At 32.1% G+C, this 17,616-nt stretch overlaps 1 protein-coding gene across 3 annotated transcripts in view; it reads left to right on the top strand.

Annotated features, from left to right (window-relative positions):
- LOC143225656 (electrogenic aspartate/glutamate antiporter Aralar, mitochondrial-like) overlaps window positions 1–17,616 on the top strand; it is a 42,794-nt gene that overhangs the window by 7,486 nt on the left and 17,692 nt on the right. For all 3 annotated transcript variants that reach the window (XM_076455453.1, XM_076455454.1, XM_076455452.1), the window contains exons 4-8: window positions 6,193–6,308; window positions 9,218–9,357; window positions 12,937–13,083; window positions 14,168–14,297; window positions 16,324–16,420. In XM_076455453.1, coding sequence (XP_076311568.1) covers window positions 6,193–6,308; window positions 9,218–9,357; window positions 12,937–13,083; window positions 14,168–14,297; window positions 16,324–16,420 — 630 coding nt within the window. The remainder of the gene's footprint in view (window positions 1–6,192; window positions 6,309–9,217; window positions 9,358–12,936; window positions 13,084–14,167; window positions 14,298–16,323; window positions 16,421–17,616) is intronic.

Genomic DNA, 17,616 nt, shown 5'->3' with positions numbered 1-17,616 from the left:
CTCCACTCAAGGAGTTTCTGCAGTGAGGTGCATCTCCACTCGCAACGGTAGAGTTACACTGCCAACAAATACCCTTGTTTTAACATTTACTTCACCACGTGCACCTGCCACCATCAAGGAAGGTTATCTCATTTGCAGAGTTCGGCCATACATTCCAAACCCTCTTCGATGTTTCCAATGTCAGGGATTCGGCCACTCAAAGACATCTTGTCGTGGTTCCCTGACATGTGCTCGTTGTGGAGGCAAGGACCACGATGCCTATGACTGTGACATGAACCCACATTGCGTCAACTGCAATGGTTCTCACCCCTTTTACTTTCATTCCTGCCCAAAATGGTTGGAGGAAAAAGAGGTGCAGCATTTGAAAACAATACATAACATTAATTATCCTCAGGCTCGGAAATTGCTATCCACCACTCCATCTCGGACATATGCTGCTGCACTTCATTCCACAACTACAGTGGGAGTGCAGACAGATCTCTGTGCCTCCAAGAGAATCGTTTTCAAAACAAATGTAAAGCCTTTTGACCTCCGTGGTTAAAAAGGTTGAATCGACTTCCACACCCATCTCTGTTCCTCCCATACCTTCCAACAAACCTCAAGATCGCTGACACTCTAGGTGAAAGCTTTTGCCGGGTATCTAGCACTTCTGCTTGTTCCTCCACCTTCCTGGCCATCAAGACTTGGGCAGAGCAATCACCTCTTTTCTTTCAAACTGACTGTTTCTTTGACTATAATTGTCCCTTTACCCTGGTGGAACTGAAAATGGCCCTTCATCGGTCTGCCAGTATGTCTGTTGAACCTGATGATATTCATTATGACATGCTGCACCATCTATCTCCTGCTTCTCTTGATGCCCTTCTAATTGTCTTTAACCGGATCTGGCAGGAGAATGTTTTTCCTGATGCTTGTCGCCAGGCTATCATTTTACCTTTCTCTAAGCCAGGGAAAGATCCCAAGATTCCTTCAAACTACCGTCCAATTGCTTTGATGAGCTGTCTCTGTAAGACCTAAGAAAGGATGGTTAATGCTCGTCTTGTTTGGTTCCTTGAATCAAGCAACCTCCTCTTGCCCACCCAGTGTGGGTTTCGTCGACAGCACTCCAAGCAGACCACCTAATTCGTCTTAAAACATCTATCAGAGAAGCCTTTCTCAACTGCCAACATCTTGTATCAATATTCTTTGACATAGAGAAGGCTTACGACACAACATGGAGGTATGGCGTTTTGCGAGACCTCCATACATATTGTTTACGTGGCCATCTACCCATGTTTATTAAAAATTTTTTTAATGGACAGGAGATTCCAAGTTCGTGTGGGTTCGACACTTTTCCATTCTTTTGTACAGGAACTTGGAGTCCCTCAAGGCTGTGTTTTGAGTGTCACACTTTTCAGTATAAAGATAAATGCCATCACTGAACAACTCCCTCTCACTGTTGCGAATGGGCTGTATGTCGACGACTTTCACATCTCATGTCAGTCGTCAAACATGATATATTGAGCGGCAACAACAAACCGCCCTCAATTGTGTACGGAAGTGGACTCTGGCGAACGGCTTTAATTTCTCTCTCTCCAAAACAGTATGCATGCACTTTTGCTGTCGACGGGGTATTGACCCTGATCCTGAACTTCATATCGGTGAAGTTTTGCTGCCAGTGGTCCCGGAGACCAAGTTCTTGGGGCTCATCTTTGATCGTAAACTTATCTTTATACCACACTTAAAGCAGCTTCGGGTCAAATGCACAAGAGCACTGAACATCCTCCATGCCCTCTCTTCTACCAGTTGGGGGGCAGATTGCTGTTCATTGTTAAAGGTATATCGTGCTCTTATTAGATCGAAACTCGACTATGGATCAATGGTCTATGGCTCTGCCAGACCCTTGGACTTAAAGATGCTGGACCCCATTCATCACCAAGGACTTCGACTCTGCACTGGAGCTTTCCGTACCTCTCCAGTTTAAAGTATATACATTGAATTTCATGAACTTTCTCTACACCTTGACGTTTGCTACTATCTTTACAATATACTTCGAAATTTCGTTCCTTACCAAAACATCCCACCTGGGAATGTGTTTTCCTTCCTCGGTGGGCAGTACTTTTTCAGAAGAGACGATCTGTCATTGCTCCGTTTGGCCTTCGCATCCAGGCGCAATTGGATGAATTGGGTCTGTCCTTGGATAACATTGCAGATTCCACAGGTCGGCCCATCCCACCATGGCTTATTACAGCCCCCAAATGTGACTTTTCTTTCAGTCACCTAAAAAAGGCAGATACTCCAGATTGGAAGTAGTCTTTTATTCAATGAATATCTTTCAAACAATCATTCAGTTCCCATTTATACAAATGGTTCCAAATCAGGTAATTCAGTGGGCTCTGCTATGGTTTGCTATGGGTCAGTAGTTTTGCGCAGAATCCCTTCTACAGCTTCTGTGTTCACTGCTGAACTGTATGCCATATCTCTTGCCCTGGATCATATTGCAGCTGAGCAGTACTCCAACTGCACTCTTTATACTGATTCGCTTAGTTCTATACTGGCCCTGGAATCGCTACACGTTGGCTTACATCCTGTTCTCACTGATATTCAAAACCGACTGGCCCATTTCTCATTAACTGCTACTTCAATCCAGTTTTTCTGGATACCAGGCCATGTTGGTATTCACGGGAACGAGCTTGCAGACATGGCAGCTAAATCTGTCTGCTCCAGCACCATCACCCCTATGCCTATTCTGTACATGGACTATGGTCTTGTCTTCAAGGCTCGGCTCCGTGCCAGCTGGCAGTCCACTTGGAGTGAGCAACGCGACAACAAACTTTTCCAAATCGAACCCTATATTGGACTTTGGCCATCTAGCTTCCGTAAAGTTCGGAAGGAGGAAGTTGTTCTCACTAGGCTACGCATTGGTCACAGTTTTTTAACTCATCATTTTCTTTTATCTGGAACTGATGCACCAATGTGTAGTTTGTGTAACACTCAAATCACTATCAGCCACGTTTTACTTTCTTGCCGTTGTTACAATTCTCAACGAAGGTAATATTTTAAACATATTTTTTCCCAGGGTCAATCTGTAACATTGGACAGTGTTATTGGTAATGGTGACTGTTCACCTTGACAATGTTTTTAGTTTTTTAATGGCCATTAATCTTTTTAATCTCATTTAATTGTTGCATATTTATTCATTACACCTTTTCAATTGTGGTTCCTTTTTTACAGTTTTAATCTCTCTCATTCAATTTGACATTGGACAATGGCCAGAACATTAAATAACTCTATACCAGGACTGGAAAGGCCAACTTCAGGTGACTAACGCTACTGTTTGAACTATCTGTTTGAACTACTCGTTAGTTGTCCTGGCGAGTTGTTATTATACTTTTGCTGCATATCATTTCACACTTTTACTACTTAACTTTTTAGTACTGGCCATATTGACTCATAACCCGGAACCAGGACTGGAAAGGCCACCTTCAGGTGACTAACACTGCTGTTTGAACTATCCGTTTGAACTACTCGTTAGTCGTCCTGGCCAGTTGTTATTACACTTTTGCTGCATATCATTTCACACTTTTACTACTATACCTTTTAGTACTGGCCATATTGACTCATAACCCGGAACCAGGACTGAAAAGGCCAACTTCAGGTGATTGACGGTGGTTCTTGAACTTACCTGTTAGTCTTCTTGGCGGGTTATGATCATTACCTTTTTGCTAGAGTAAATACCTTAAAACTTCTTATACTCTGCTTTCTATCTTAACATTGTAGACTAGGTGTAAAATTGGTTTTATACTTTTTTGTTTTACCTTCATTTCCATTTATGTCTTTAACTACATTTACTTTATTTTTACATTTTTACCGGATGTTTGGTGCAGATAGCCTCGCTGCTTTGTGCCATAAAACACTAAATCAATCCAATCAATCAACTTGCACACCCCTCATGTTCTTTTACCATCTTTACATATGTCTTCTTTTGCATGCAAGATGTTCTAGTTAGTCTCCTGTTAAGCCAGTTTTTTTCTAATTGTGTAGCCTTCTATTTTCTCCCATCTGTATCGTTCTTTCATCTATTATGTTTGCTAGTTGACATAATGGGCTTTTTGCTCTTGATTTCTTGTTTGTTATTTCCTCCATAACTAATCTAACTTGTGTGAACTTGGCTCTTTTGTTTCTTGACTATTTGACAGAGGCATATCTGTTTATACTGTTGCAAGATCTTGATGCTCTGTTCACTGTACTCTTAACTCTCTTGGTTATGTCTTTTCTTTTTATTTCTTCTGTCATTGCCACTCTTTGTACTACACATCCTCTAGTCCCACTCCAATGCCTTATTGGGAATTCATTGTTCTTTTGTGCCTTCACTATCAGTCCTTTTCAAAACCATTGCTACTTTCTTTCTGTTGACTCTCTCTCTCTTTCACTCTGTTTTCTTTTCTTAAGACACGCATGTTTAAAACAACAAATATAAATACACTGTATTCACAGATATCGTGCAATAAATCTAGTTTCCTTGAAGTTATATATTTAGCCCACTTTTTTAGTGTGTGCAAAATGTGATTTTATTACCTGGGTCATTTTCTCATGATTGTGTGTACTGCTACCCTATGTAAAGAAGTTTGTTACTCACTGCTATATTTGTTACATTATGATGGGTTACTTTTATTAGGTACTGTATTTATGACACATATAATAAAGTAAAAATTAAGAAATACCACTAGAAAGTAGATTAGTTACTGTTCATAGTGTGCTTAGTAAGTGAAAAAGTCATTTGACTAACAGCCCAGTTGTTATGAAATTATAACCATGTCAACATTCATCATAGTAAGCTTGTGGATTAAGAAAGGTTTATGCAACTGAATATCTATATCTAATGAATGAGATGGGAGTGGAGAAATGTTTGTAATATAATAAATAATTAATCTTTCAAATTGGAAGTATCAATGCTGGATGTTTAATTGCAATAAATGGTTTCTTATAACATCTGTTGTTCCTGAGAAGTAGATGGGTGAAATACATTACACATAATTTCATATAGAGCAAACAGCACTTTACAGTTATTTTGATGTTTTTGTAGTTTTATTTTTTCTGTATCAGTTCAAAAGCAAGTGGAATGTATACATTCATTTATTTTAATTCAGAAAAATGTAAGAAAAAAACCCTAAAGTTGTCCTTGATAACATGAAATAATGTTGAAATACTTGATAGAATACATGTACAGTATGACCATACTGCTTAATTTACGTGTACATGGTATTTAAATTTTTTTTTAAATTTAATTTTGGTCATTCCAGATTCACTTATGTCAGAATTTAATCATTTTAAAAAAAAACTATCCACTGTTTCATGTGATACTTTGTGACCTCTTTTCATCCTGTATATGGGAAAACTGCCTTGCAGCTGTCAAATGAAGCTAAGATGCTTCTGAAATCTTGGGATTTACTCGTAGGCCTTTTTCTAATAAGATTCATTTATCCTTCCCTTTCTTGGAAGAACAATGATTGGCTTTAAAATCTTGTCTTTGTTTCAATGACCTGCTAATTATGTGATTTTTAAGCAAATGGTCAAACAACTTTAATACATTTTAAAAACAGTTTTCTGTGTAAATACAGTATTTATTATTATTTTCTGTACTTCTTAACTAATAGTGCTGTAGCTTTCACTGTCAGTAAGATGGTTAATTTCTCATTTAAACCAATTCTTTGCTTTTATTTTTTTACAACAAATTGCCATACCAGTTCTGCTACATACTGAGTTTTTAAATATATAGTTATTGAGATCAGGTACTGTTTGCTTAGCTTTTTTATATACATGGAAAATATAAGGATTGCTTGGTGAATCTCGGGTTTCCTATGATGACCAGTTTCTAATTCAATTTATAAAAACTTTTACCCAAGGTCATTCAATTAACTTCTATAACAATATCATGTTAAAACTTTGTTTGAACAATACTTTAAATTACTTAGTGTATTTTTTTTAAACTTCTAAACTTAGTTGGAAACATTTGTGGTATAAATGTAACTTAATTATCTCAATATTGCTTTGCTCTAGTTGCTCTGGACAACTGTGACTAAAGTTATCCATCTAATTTGGTTCTTCTGGTTATGACAGAAGTGTAATAATTAGGAAATGTTACACAAGTGGTGTGTGTGTGTGTATTTGATATTGAGGTTCATGCTTAGTTTTTCTTTTGTTTTTTCTTTGTAGTCTTATATCATTTCCAGAATTTAATGCATTTGAAGGACTTTTATGCCATCCAGATGCTCTTTATCGAGCAGCATTTCAATTATTTGATACAAATGGCTCTGGATATGTCACTCATGGTATGTTTTTAATTTGTTTATTGAATTGAAAATGAGGTCCTTTTTATAATAAAAATAATTTTTATCTACTAAGCTATGTTAATGTACATGTATTAAATCTAAGTAAACTATTAGCTTAATTCCTCATTGTTGGTGTGACTTTTAAATTGAATAACTTAATTTGGGCTGGTTAGTAACAACAGTTCTCATCTTCTGTAAGATATAAATTGTATAAATATTACATCATATTTTATATTCCTGACACTTCATGCAATTTTACTCTAAATTTAAAAAATGCATTTATTGAATAAACATTCTGAATTGACATTTCAAACCTCCTTGAAATATTGTCTTTATAACCTGTTTGGCATTGTTCTTGTACATAAATATGTAAGAACATCTAATAATAATAATTGTATGCAGGGTAAGGTAAAAGTTCTATGCAATTGTCCTTATAATGTTAGTGCAAAAGAAAATGTTACACTTGAAATCCACCTACTTGTTTATTCAGGATAAGATATTAGAAATTAAAATATAAAGAACTTTCTGTCCACTCTGTGTGTATTATTTTATTATTTGTGGATATAATGTGAATGATTTTCTTCTCTCTGATAACACTGCCAACTTTGGACACTTGATTTTGGAGCATTGATCTCTAGACGTCATTTTTTCACATAAAACTGTAGTGTTTTTATTGATAAGTTATTAAACTAGTCTGTCTGACTTTGTGCTAGAGAGAATATGGAGTTATTTAGATTTCATCTTTTGATCCTTTTTACTTGGAACAATTTAGAACTTGTAACACTTCCCTTTTGAGGAGGGGAGTGAGGTACATAATTGATTGTTACCTATGAACATTTGTTGTTTCAACTTTTGCAATTTACCCTTGTGATCCTTATCTTTATGGTGATCATAGAAGAGATGGTCCTGACTAGGTACAATACATGCTGGACTTGTTGGCTGGTTTCCAATGTATATTACTCTTCATCAGCTTGATTAGATCTCTAACACTTATCCTTGTACAGTCATTTAGTTGATTATTACATGGAGGGTTATTGTTGGTTTTTGTTTTTTCATTTTTGAGAATATTGTTTCTTGAATTTCAGTAAATACCACTTGTTGCTGTGTTTTTTGTTATATAAAGACTTGTAAGATCAGTGATTATTTGATATTTAAATGTGAACTTTCAAGCCATTATTTTGTTTTCGCACAACATACGATTTTAACTATTTTGTTAACTCTTTCTTTGCCTTTTTTTTTAAGTAGTCCTTCCATTGTAATGCTTACTTTTAGGTACATATTAGAAATAAGATGCATTTTAATTCTTGTTGTAGTCTGTTAATTTGACAAATTTGTAACCTAAATTTGACCTTTGTAATTTCTCTATAATAACTTCTAATATATTTTGTATGCCTTCACAAAATTTCAGAGGTGTTCAGTAAGCATTCTAAATGTTTTGTAGACAGAAAGGTCAGAATCTTAGTTAAGTATTTTTACTAAAGACATCCCAGTGGACATATGGATGCAGATTGTTGTCTTCTCCAAGTGCAAAGTGATTTTCATGTTAAGATTAAAAATACTATTCTTGAAAATTTATCAACTTTCATTTGTCTGATCTCTAACAAGCCATAAGTATCAACTTTTTTTAGTAAAACTATATTTGATGTGTATTTTGTGTATTCTAAATTTATACAAGGTTACTTAACCCTTAAACAGCAGAAATGTTGTAGGTAATGACATCAATTGATGGTGGCTGCGATTTAAGGGTTAATTTGACTGATCTTGTAACTGTCATTTAAAAAAAAAAAAAAAGTAAAATAAATCTGAATAATGTTTTTTCAGGAATAATTGCAAATTATAATGGGAAAACTACAGTTGTTTATCCTAAATAGCATAAATCTTATAGTATATATCTGATTTTAATTAAATATTATTTATTGACCTTTGACTGCCTGTTGATTCTGTTATGCAAGGTGTAAATTACTCGGCAAACATGTAGTTCACATTATCCTATAAAAATTACCTAATGCACAAACTATTTGTCAGCATACCTTGTGTAACTTTGATTATATTCATTATCTTACTCAATCTACCCTTGTCTGCCCAAAGCTTCATTTTAGTTACTCTTTGTTCATCATTATTATAAAGAGTGTGTGATAAACAAGAAATATAATGCTTTACCTATGACCTTTTTCTTTTCCTTTTGTAAATTGCTGATGAAATTTAAGACTTCTTTCTCTATACTAATGGTACTACTACTCTATAAACACAGAATAACACCATGTTTTATCTGGATTTCTATCTTTTGATTTAAAAGCATTTTAAAACTTAGTTAAGTATATTGATCTGGAGACTGAGAGAGAAACTTTCAAATTGAAGAAAATTTAGTACTAAATATCGTAGAACTATTATCAATTTGTTAAAGAGAAGTGGGTGTAAGAAATTGGTATGGTTTTTCTAATTTATGACTTTTTGTAAATTGACTGATCAAGAACATACTGGTTTTGTAAAATGGCTGACTTTCTAATTGTTTCTACAAATGTTTTTTATGGACTTCAAGATTTTGTTTACATTTGTATATACTTTTGTAATCCACATCAGCTTCTTTGTTAGTGTTGCAGCAAATGTGCATTTATTGTTTTTCATTGTTTTTGGATATAGGTGGCCATTAGATACATTTTTCTTTCCTATTTTAATAATTGGAGTACCATCCAATACATGTTGCACTTGTATAATGGCTACTGATTAACTCCCTCATAATTCTTAGCTTTAGGAAACAGAACTGCAACTTATTATAAAATGCTGTATTTGTTCAAGTGAAAGTATTATTAAGTTGCTTGTTATGTGATTTGGGAATAATCATCTATATTTATACAGCAGTTGGGTCTACAATGTATCTTTGAATTGAGTTGTAGTTTGTTTGTTTTCAGATGAATTTGAAGAAATTGTTGGCTACACAACACTGCATGAGAAGATCCCATTTGACTTCAAAAGTGAATTCATGAGATTGCATTTTGGTGATGATAGAAAACGTACAGTCAGCTATACAGAATTTTCTCAAGTTCTTCATGTAAGTTTGTTACATTATGATGGCATTAATGTTTTTTTGTTTAATTGGTGTGTATATTTTTTCTACATTATTACTGTTAATGCAAGGGATGCCAAAGTGATGAAACATCATATTCAAATCTTTAAGTAGAAACTTAAAACATTCATTTAATTGACCATTATGATTGTTGTTGATTTTTTTTTTTTTTTTTTTTTTTTTTTTTTTTTTTTTTAAGGTTTACTCTAAGTACATACTTTACTTTTATCTGAAGTTGTATATAATTTTTAACATTTCTTTTGACAGTTTTACACTGTTTAGACCTTTAGAGCTTGTTTTATGTGTGTGCATATATAGTAACAATATGAAATGGTTAAGCTTTTGACCCAGAACCTCTAATTTTTGTGCTAAGCATGATGCCTTTCAAACTCTATATTTATTATGTATTTCACTTATTAATTTATAATGTTCTCCTGGTCATAACCAGTTCTCCTAAGCTAATCCATTTATATATTTTAATTCGCCTCATTTAAAGTACATCTTAATTATCTGAACTTGAATCAAATGTTCCTGTTATTATATTTTGTTAAAGAAAATCTTGAATCCACCAAGTAACTTTTTTTTTTTTTTTCTCCATTCATTTAATAATTACAACAAAATCTTTACAAAAGACTTTGGTTCAGTCTTTATTCAGAAGTCAAAATTTGCAACAATCTGAAACAGGTGAAAAGCATAGTTGTGGCTTAAATCCTTGTATGGGCAGATCTTTTGTGTATAAAGATAAGTGTATGTACTATACTGAAATGCATTTGATAAGTGACATGTTTCAGTGTAGTTTTCCTAGTTTTGTATGTAAGACATAACAATTGGTAATTGTAATAAAATAATAAATGTTCCATATTTCCACAGACTTGTGCTCTGTCAAAATATGTAGTATATATTGAACTACTTTTATTATGCTTACAACTCGTTGTTTTATACATGTTTCTGAGTGTAATGTGATTCTCTACAGGAGTATTTCCTATATTTAGTTTTTTATGTAATGTAATTGTGAAAGTGTTTTCTTAAAGGAAAAAAAAACTACTACCAAATCCAAGATAAAAGTAATAACTATTTATCAAGGGATTATTAAATCACTTAAATTTTCATTGAGGAAGGTTTTGTTTTAATAGCTATATTTAATTACTTTTTTGATCAGAATTTGCTTAAGATTTAGGGTTTTGGTTTTTCTAAATTCAATCCATAATTCTGCCCTTAAAATGATTTGTGAAAATTTGTCTTCTGAAATAAACATTATAAAGGTAATGGCATAAAGTGCAGAATGTTAGAGCAATAACGTAAGAGTTGTTTAGCTGCTACAATCAAAAGTTTAGGTATGTTATCATCATTGTGTTTTATACATGAGATTCAGATAAAAATTAGTTCATCTAGAAATCAAAAAATATACAGTATTAAAGTTAATTGTTGTAGTAATAATTAACTTTTTGCTACCCTATTGTAATGTTTGGAAAATATACCAAAGATCATCAGGTAAACCTAAAGTATGCATGAAGTAAAGAAGGATTTTGGGCTACCTGTTTTATTCTAGCCCTCCCAGACTATTTCATTACTTTTTTACATACTTTAATTGAGATCGAATACTATGCGATAATTAATATTTTTTATAAGTTTTGTACAACTAATATGTAATTATAAGATGAGCATAAAGCACTGAGACTAAACATTCCACTTAAATGTTTTATTCATGGCCACATAATATATTTTGTAGCCAGTTGTATTAATATTGGCAAAGCAAGTTGCACTTTCATGTCTACTTGCAGCTGTGCAAGCTCCAGGTCTTGAAATATCAACATTTTTACTGAAAAATGTAAACCAAATAACTTGACTTTATAACACAAGTTAGATCTCCATAAGATGGGATGCACAAATACTTCATTTCATTTGAGAAGTATAGGAAAAATAATGGTAATGTTTTCAGAACAAGATTTTGAAAACAGTATACTAACTATACTACCATTTTCAAAATGAGTTATGTAAAATGAAGTTTGTTAGAGAATTGATTTTAAAATAATTTTTAAAGAAAATTCATTGCTTGAAATTTCTTACAAAGAAATTATGAGCTTTATTCATGCAAATCATTTATTTCTGATCCATTTATATTTTTCACTTGTGTGAAAACCATCTCTTTCATCAGAGAGTAATGGACTAATAGTGAGCTTTTCTTTTTTTCAGAGTCTGTGCAATTCTATTGATGTGATAACACTATGGACAATTTATTTTAATGTGTTGCAAGGTTTTATTTTAAAAAATTCAAGCACTATTCTGAAGATAGTAAGTTTAGCAGTTTGTTGGAAGCACATTACAGTTGTGAAAGATGTATGATTAGCACATAGCTCAGTGAGACATAAAGTATGTTGCAGAATATTAATGTATGTAATCCGTGGACTATAATCAGACCCATGCATGTGACTGACAGTTTGGATATATTAATTTTTTTGTAAGTTTATTGGTGCACAACATATACTTTTTTTTTTTTTTTTATCCTAAGACTTGGATCTTAACCAAAGTGTCACTGACTTTCATGTTCTTGATAAACTAAGAGTCTTGTTTGACTGGTTGTATCTAAGTGTAGTGTCAAAAAGTGCTGTATGTGAACTATTCAAACTCATTCACAGTAACTGTGAACATTAGTTTTTTGTAGTTAGATAAAAACACCTTAATTTATAAGTGTTAAAAGTGGATTTGCACACTATTCCTGGAAGTTGCTTATAGCTAGGTAGCCATGGCTATACCAAAAAACAGTGATGGGTTAAGCTTTTTTATGATTAAATCTGTATCATGTTTGTTGTATTAGCTATTGAAAACTTTTCCCTGAATATGGTGTGTATGTGTTGTTGTCACAAAACAAAAATGGCTTATACAGATCCTTAAAATATTTTTTATTTTTGGTTGATATTATAAAATAATTTGTTTGATTTATGCTTACCATTTGATGTATGAAAATGTTTAATGCTTCCAACTTTCAGTAATACCTTCACATACCACAAACTAGTAAGCTTTTATGTTAAGCTTTATATTAATGCATGATGCTGGGAAAACACAAATTCACAAAATCAAAGACAAAAATGAGAAACCCTGTAGCCTGAATAGTTCATTATGATGCACTTTTCATAAATTGCCTACTTCATAATAATACTTTCAAAACTCCTTATATTGACAGAACCTCTGTTTCAATGAATCATTTTAAATTGTGATGTATAAAGTTATTTTATTACTCTATTTCCCAAAGCTCAACTGTATACAATTATTAAAAAGAAACCATGTAAGCACATTATTTGACCAGTTGTAATTAGTTCTTGCATGTTTTTCAGTTTATGCAAGTTTTAGGTGCAAAATAGCTAATCAAATATTACTAATTCTTTACATTTGTATTATTCTAGTAAGGAAATTAACACTAGTCACAATTTCTTTCACTGAAATAGGGTTTGTTTTGAACCATTTTAATCAGTGTAATTTAAATAAATGTTGAGCTCTTTTAATCTGCACCTACAGGTTTCAGTGGTATGTTGACTAATCTAGTTCTTATTGTTGGCTATTCCATAGGATTTTCATGAAGAACATGCAGTTCAAGCTTTCAGGCGACATGATAAGAAGAAGATTGGTGCCATTACTGCCTTAGACTTCAGTGACATTATGATATCTGTTAAAAGTCACTTACTGACAGAAAGTGTGAAGCAAAATTTAGTTGCTGTAAGTGTTATAATATGAAAAATTGTAATATGTTGATTTTTAAGAAAAAGAAAAATGTAGCTATCTTCAAGGTATGGTGGCTAATCTACTGACTTCTTGCACAATTTGGTCTTCCAAAACAGATATTCTGTTTATTGTGGAATGAGCTGGTAGGTTGCAACTGCAAAATAAAGTAGATCAGTGATTTTAAGAAAGAGAGAAAAGCCAATTTAGTTTTATGATTGGTAGGTCTAAAAAATGATTGACTTGTCCATGGTAAGCTACTTATTCTGATTCATTGACTTTATATTTGGATTTTGTTTTTTCTTTATACTGTAAGATACTTTAAATGTGTTATGTAAATGGTGAAATTCACAGACAAAAGTTTACCATCTTTCTCAAATATTTTAATTGGAAGTAACAGAATTGCAAATTAAAATTTATAAATTTATTAACATAACATGGTTGTTTATTTACTTACTATTTATATGGATTTGGCTAATCACAATAACTAAAAGTAAAAATGAAATTTGATCATTTCAGTTAAACTATCGCATAGGTGTTGATAGTCAGTGTGGGTACGTTTTGTATGCAAATGTTATTAGCAGAACTCTAACAAAGAATACTGAATTATAATTTGTTTAAGAAATTGCAAAACATTTTTAATAATACAAGTTACATTTAATTTTAGGTATTGATATGTAATTAAATCATGTTTGGTTACTAAAGGGTGAAAAGGTGTTTTAAAAACCATAAATTAAAATTTTGTTTAATTTGGGACAATGTTTTTTGCAGGCCATATTTGAGTGACTGGTTTTATTTTTAAATAAATATATCATTTTATATTTAATTCTTTAGTGTATCTATGCTTATTGATGAACAACTACAAAATATTTTTGTTTTTCAGTCTGATTTATTCATTTATAAGAGTTAGTGGCATTTTCTAATTTGTCTAAAACTACTTGTGGAAGTAAACACCCTAAATATGTAATCATTATTGATCATTCTGGAATTAGTGCATAGCTAAAGTTATTAGAAATGTGCTTTTGATTTGATTTATCAGTTTTTCACATTTTGGTTGCCATTGAAACAAAAATACATCTAGGTTGCTGGAGGACACGTGGTGACTTTTCCATATTTCATGGCATTTAATAGCTTGTTAAACAACATGGAACTGGTGAAGAGGATCTATCTGAACTTTACAAAAGGAAACATTAATCAAGAAGTAACCAAAGGTAAATTATTTTATAACATCTCGTGTGGCATGCACGTTGTTTAACATTCCAAAATTCTGTGAACTGGACAAACTGAGAATCAAGCATAGTTGCATTGTATTGCAGACTAGCATTGATGTATTAATTGCAATTGAATTAATTAAAACATTTTAGTTTTGCAAAAATATAAAATTCTAATTTACACACTTATTATAGTAACTACATTTTTGTACATTGATTTAAGTAGAAAATACCCCTCAACATACAGAACTTTGAAGAAACAGATAGGCCAGTATACAACAGGTTTACTGATTGTTTAAAAGAGGTACACAATGTATTTAATAAGCATAAGTGCTGTAACAAAACATTTTATTAAAAATTAAAGCCTTTCTATCCATGAAACTCTTAATTTCTATACTACCTTAAACTTATTTTTAAATAGAAGGTAAAAATACAAATGTAACTACTGGCCATTTTAAGCAAATACTTTCCTTAATTTGGCATTTGAATCCTTCAGTTTCACCTGTTTCTATTTGTATTCATTTTGTTATTGAATAAAAAGAGCACTTAAGTTCTTAACATCACAAAGGCTAGATGTGAAAAGTTGAACAAAAGAATTGTAACATCGTTTTGGAATTATTGATTTTGTGTTTTCTGTTTTAGAAATTTTTTTTGTAAAAACAAATAAGCAACAAAAAGAGGGTGGGGGAATTGAAAGATAAATCCAAATTAAGTGAGCAGTGGAAGCTGGAGAGTTGCCAGAAGTACAGTGTACTTTATTATGTAACTTTCAAATCTTATTACAGTATAAATTACTTTTAATGTTGACTGACGGTGAATATTTGTCAAAATAATAATGTTGATTTGTTTTTGCTTTAAACAATTCTTAAAAATTTGTACTGGTATTACAATTGATGAAATTTGAAAATTTTATCACTTAAAAACTGGTAGTCAACAAATCCTCAGTACAAAACAGAGGTTGAGTATTTTATTTTAAAATGATTTTGGAGTCTTGACACTAGATATGCATCATAGTTTTCATTGCAAAAACCTTTTTTGTAAGACTAATGTTCAAGGTGCACCCTTATTCTCTGCATGTTTTGCATATGCCATCTAGTGTACAAGGGTGACAGTTTCCCTGTTCCTATTTCAACTGTCTTCTCTCTCATAAACCCAAAGATATTTCTTCCATCAATTTGGTAGGTATGTATTCTTCTAGAATGGAATAAGGGTTTTGTTCTCCAGCTACTGAAATATGTAAGAGTTGAACATGGATGTTGTGGAAGCAACCTATGAAGGTATGACTTCTGTTACATCTCCAAATAGATTTTTTATTTATATTGGGTGCTTTTGTCTCGGATGTGTGGATGGTGTTTCGTCACTGTGGTTGTGGATTCTTGTCTATTGCCAGATGTTACACTTTGCGAAATGCAAGTGAGGTATAACTTGTTCAAAGTCTCTTTTGAAAGGTCATGATGCCCCAAGATATTCCACATTTCTTTGTTTTCCACTATCATTAACTTTAGTACAAGAGATATCTCTATCTGGAAATTCTAAATTTTTGACATGAGCATGCCTTTGTGGTATAAATACTTTGCTGCAGAAAGGGCTTTTCCATACTTCTCCTGAAAGAAACCTCTCTTCTTCATCTTCATTATGTAAAGCAATCTCAAAATGTAGTTCTTTTGCATGCATTTCCACTGTGACTTTATTCCTGTTGTGGTTTTTACGTGTCTTGTTCACTTACGTATTTGAAATTGTCTTAATATAATGTACTCAACTGTCTGTATACATGGTGATATATGAATTTGAAGTTTTACTTTAATAGCAAAAATCATTTTAAGTGTCAGATATTTGTAAAGTCAATTCTTACAAACAAAAAAATCTGTTGCTTTCGATGCATAATAAGAAAGAATGTGGATATTTTTCACTTTGGTTTACAATTGTGAACAAGCAATGTAAGAAAAACTAAAATTTGTGAAATAAAGTAGATGTAAGGAAATTGTTATTTATGGGGAAAAATGGAAATAACATTTATTTTCTTCAGAGGAATTCTTGTATGCTGCTCAGCAGATTTCAGCACTTACTCCAATGGAAGTTGACATTCTTTTTCAATTGTCAGGCTTTGTTCATCAGCAAACTGGGTATGTAGTTGTATATATCTACAGTAATTTGGAAACTTATATAATGCCATGAGCTATACTTGTTCTGATTTATATTGCTCAAGACAAATTAAGTTGAGCACATATTCAAAGACAGATAGTATTATTACGTTGTAACATTTCAATGAAAAGCTCTTCCATCAATGCAATATTAAACATTAGACAAAACATACTCATTTAAAATTTGCATTTATTTCTTTTGAAATATATAATTGATATTAAACTATAAAATTTTACAAAACTGGAGGACTTGTTAATCCATATCAAACTGCAGTAAGTAATTTTACAGCACTAAAATGAATACAATAATTAAACAAATTTTTCCAAACATTTAGTCATTGTTAACCAAATTGGTTCTTTACTTAAATATACTTTTACTGTAATTACATATTGCCATTTTTTTTGCTATTCATTTCAAATATTTCTCTCTCCAATATCTACTTGTTTCCAGTTATTTTTAAATAATTTTTCTTCCCGTAGGAACAGTATTAACTTAATTAGTTAAGAAAAGGAACATTAAGTACCAAGAGTGAGGGTACTTTCTATTCAGGAAACTTGTTACTGTAGTAATATTACATTTTGTCAACCATGAGGTATTATAAATGTTAGATTTTTAATGGTAGTAATAATATAACACTTTTCTCCCACGAAAGAATAAAGTTTGTTTTGTTTTAACCTTCTCTGTTGTATGCCCACATTAATGCTTTTTTTCTTTTTTAAAGTCTGAGTAAATTTCAGTTCTCGAGTTTTAAACAAATGTGTAAACTGTTAAATATGAAATTCCTTTGAGTACCTAAGAAAACAAAAAATGTTAAAAGAACTTGTCCAGTGGTTTTATTAAAAGTGTTATCTGTACTGTTGTTTCATCATGCTGCTTAAAAGTGATAGTCATTAGATCTTCATTAGAGGTTCAGTATTCATATTAAAATGATTTTTGAATCTTGCCAAGTTATTACTTCAAAGTTTTCATCACAAAAGTGTGTTGTAAGGGTATCATGTGTAAAATGTACCCATATTTTATCCTTTCTTTCCTTACTTTAATTTATACCAGCCTAATTGTGTACATATGTGCTATGAAGTCAAATTATTGTTTTGAGTTTTTAAAATAATAATGAGGAACAGTCAACAAATGGACTACAGAACAAGATAAAAGGATTTAATGAAGAATATAAGGTGCT

This window comes from Tachypleus tridentatus, chromosome 9, assembly GCF_004210375.1.
Source record: "Tachypleus tridentatus isolate NWPU-2018 chromosome 9, ASM421037v1, whole genome shotgun sequence".
Classification (NCBI taxonomy): domain Eukaryota; kingdom Metazoa; phylum Arthropoda; class Merostomata; order Xiphosura; family Limulidae; genus Tachypleus; species Tachypleus tridentatus.
This window is presented reverse-complemented; position numbering and strand designations above follow the sequence as displayed.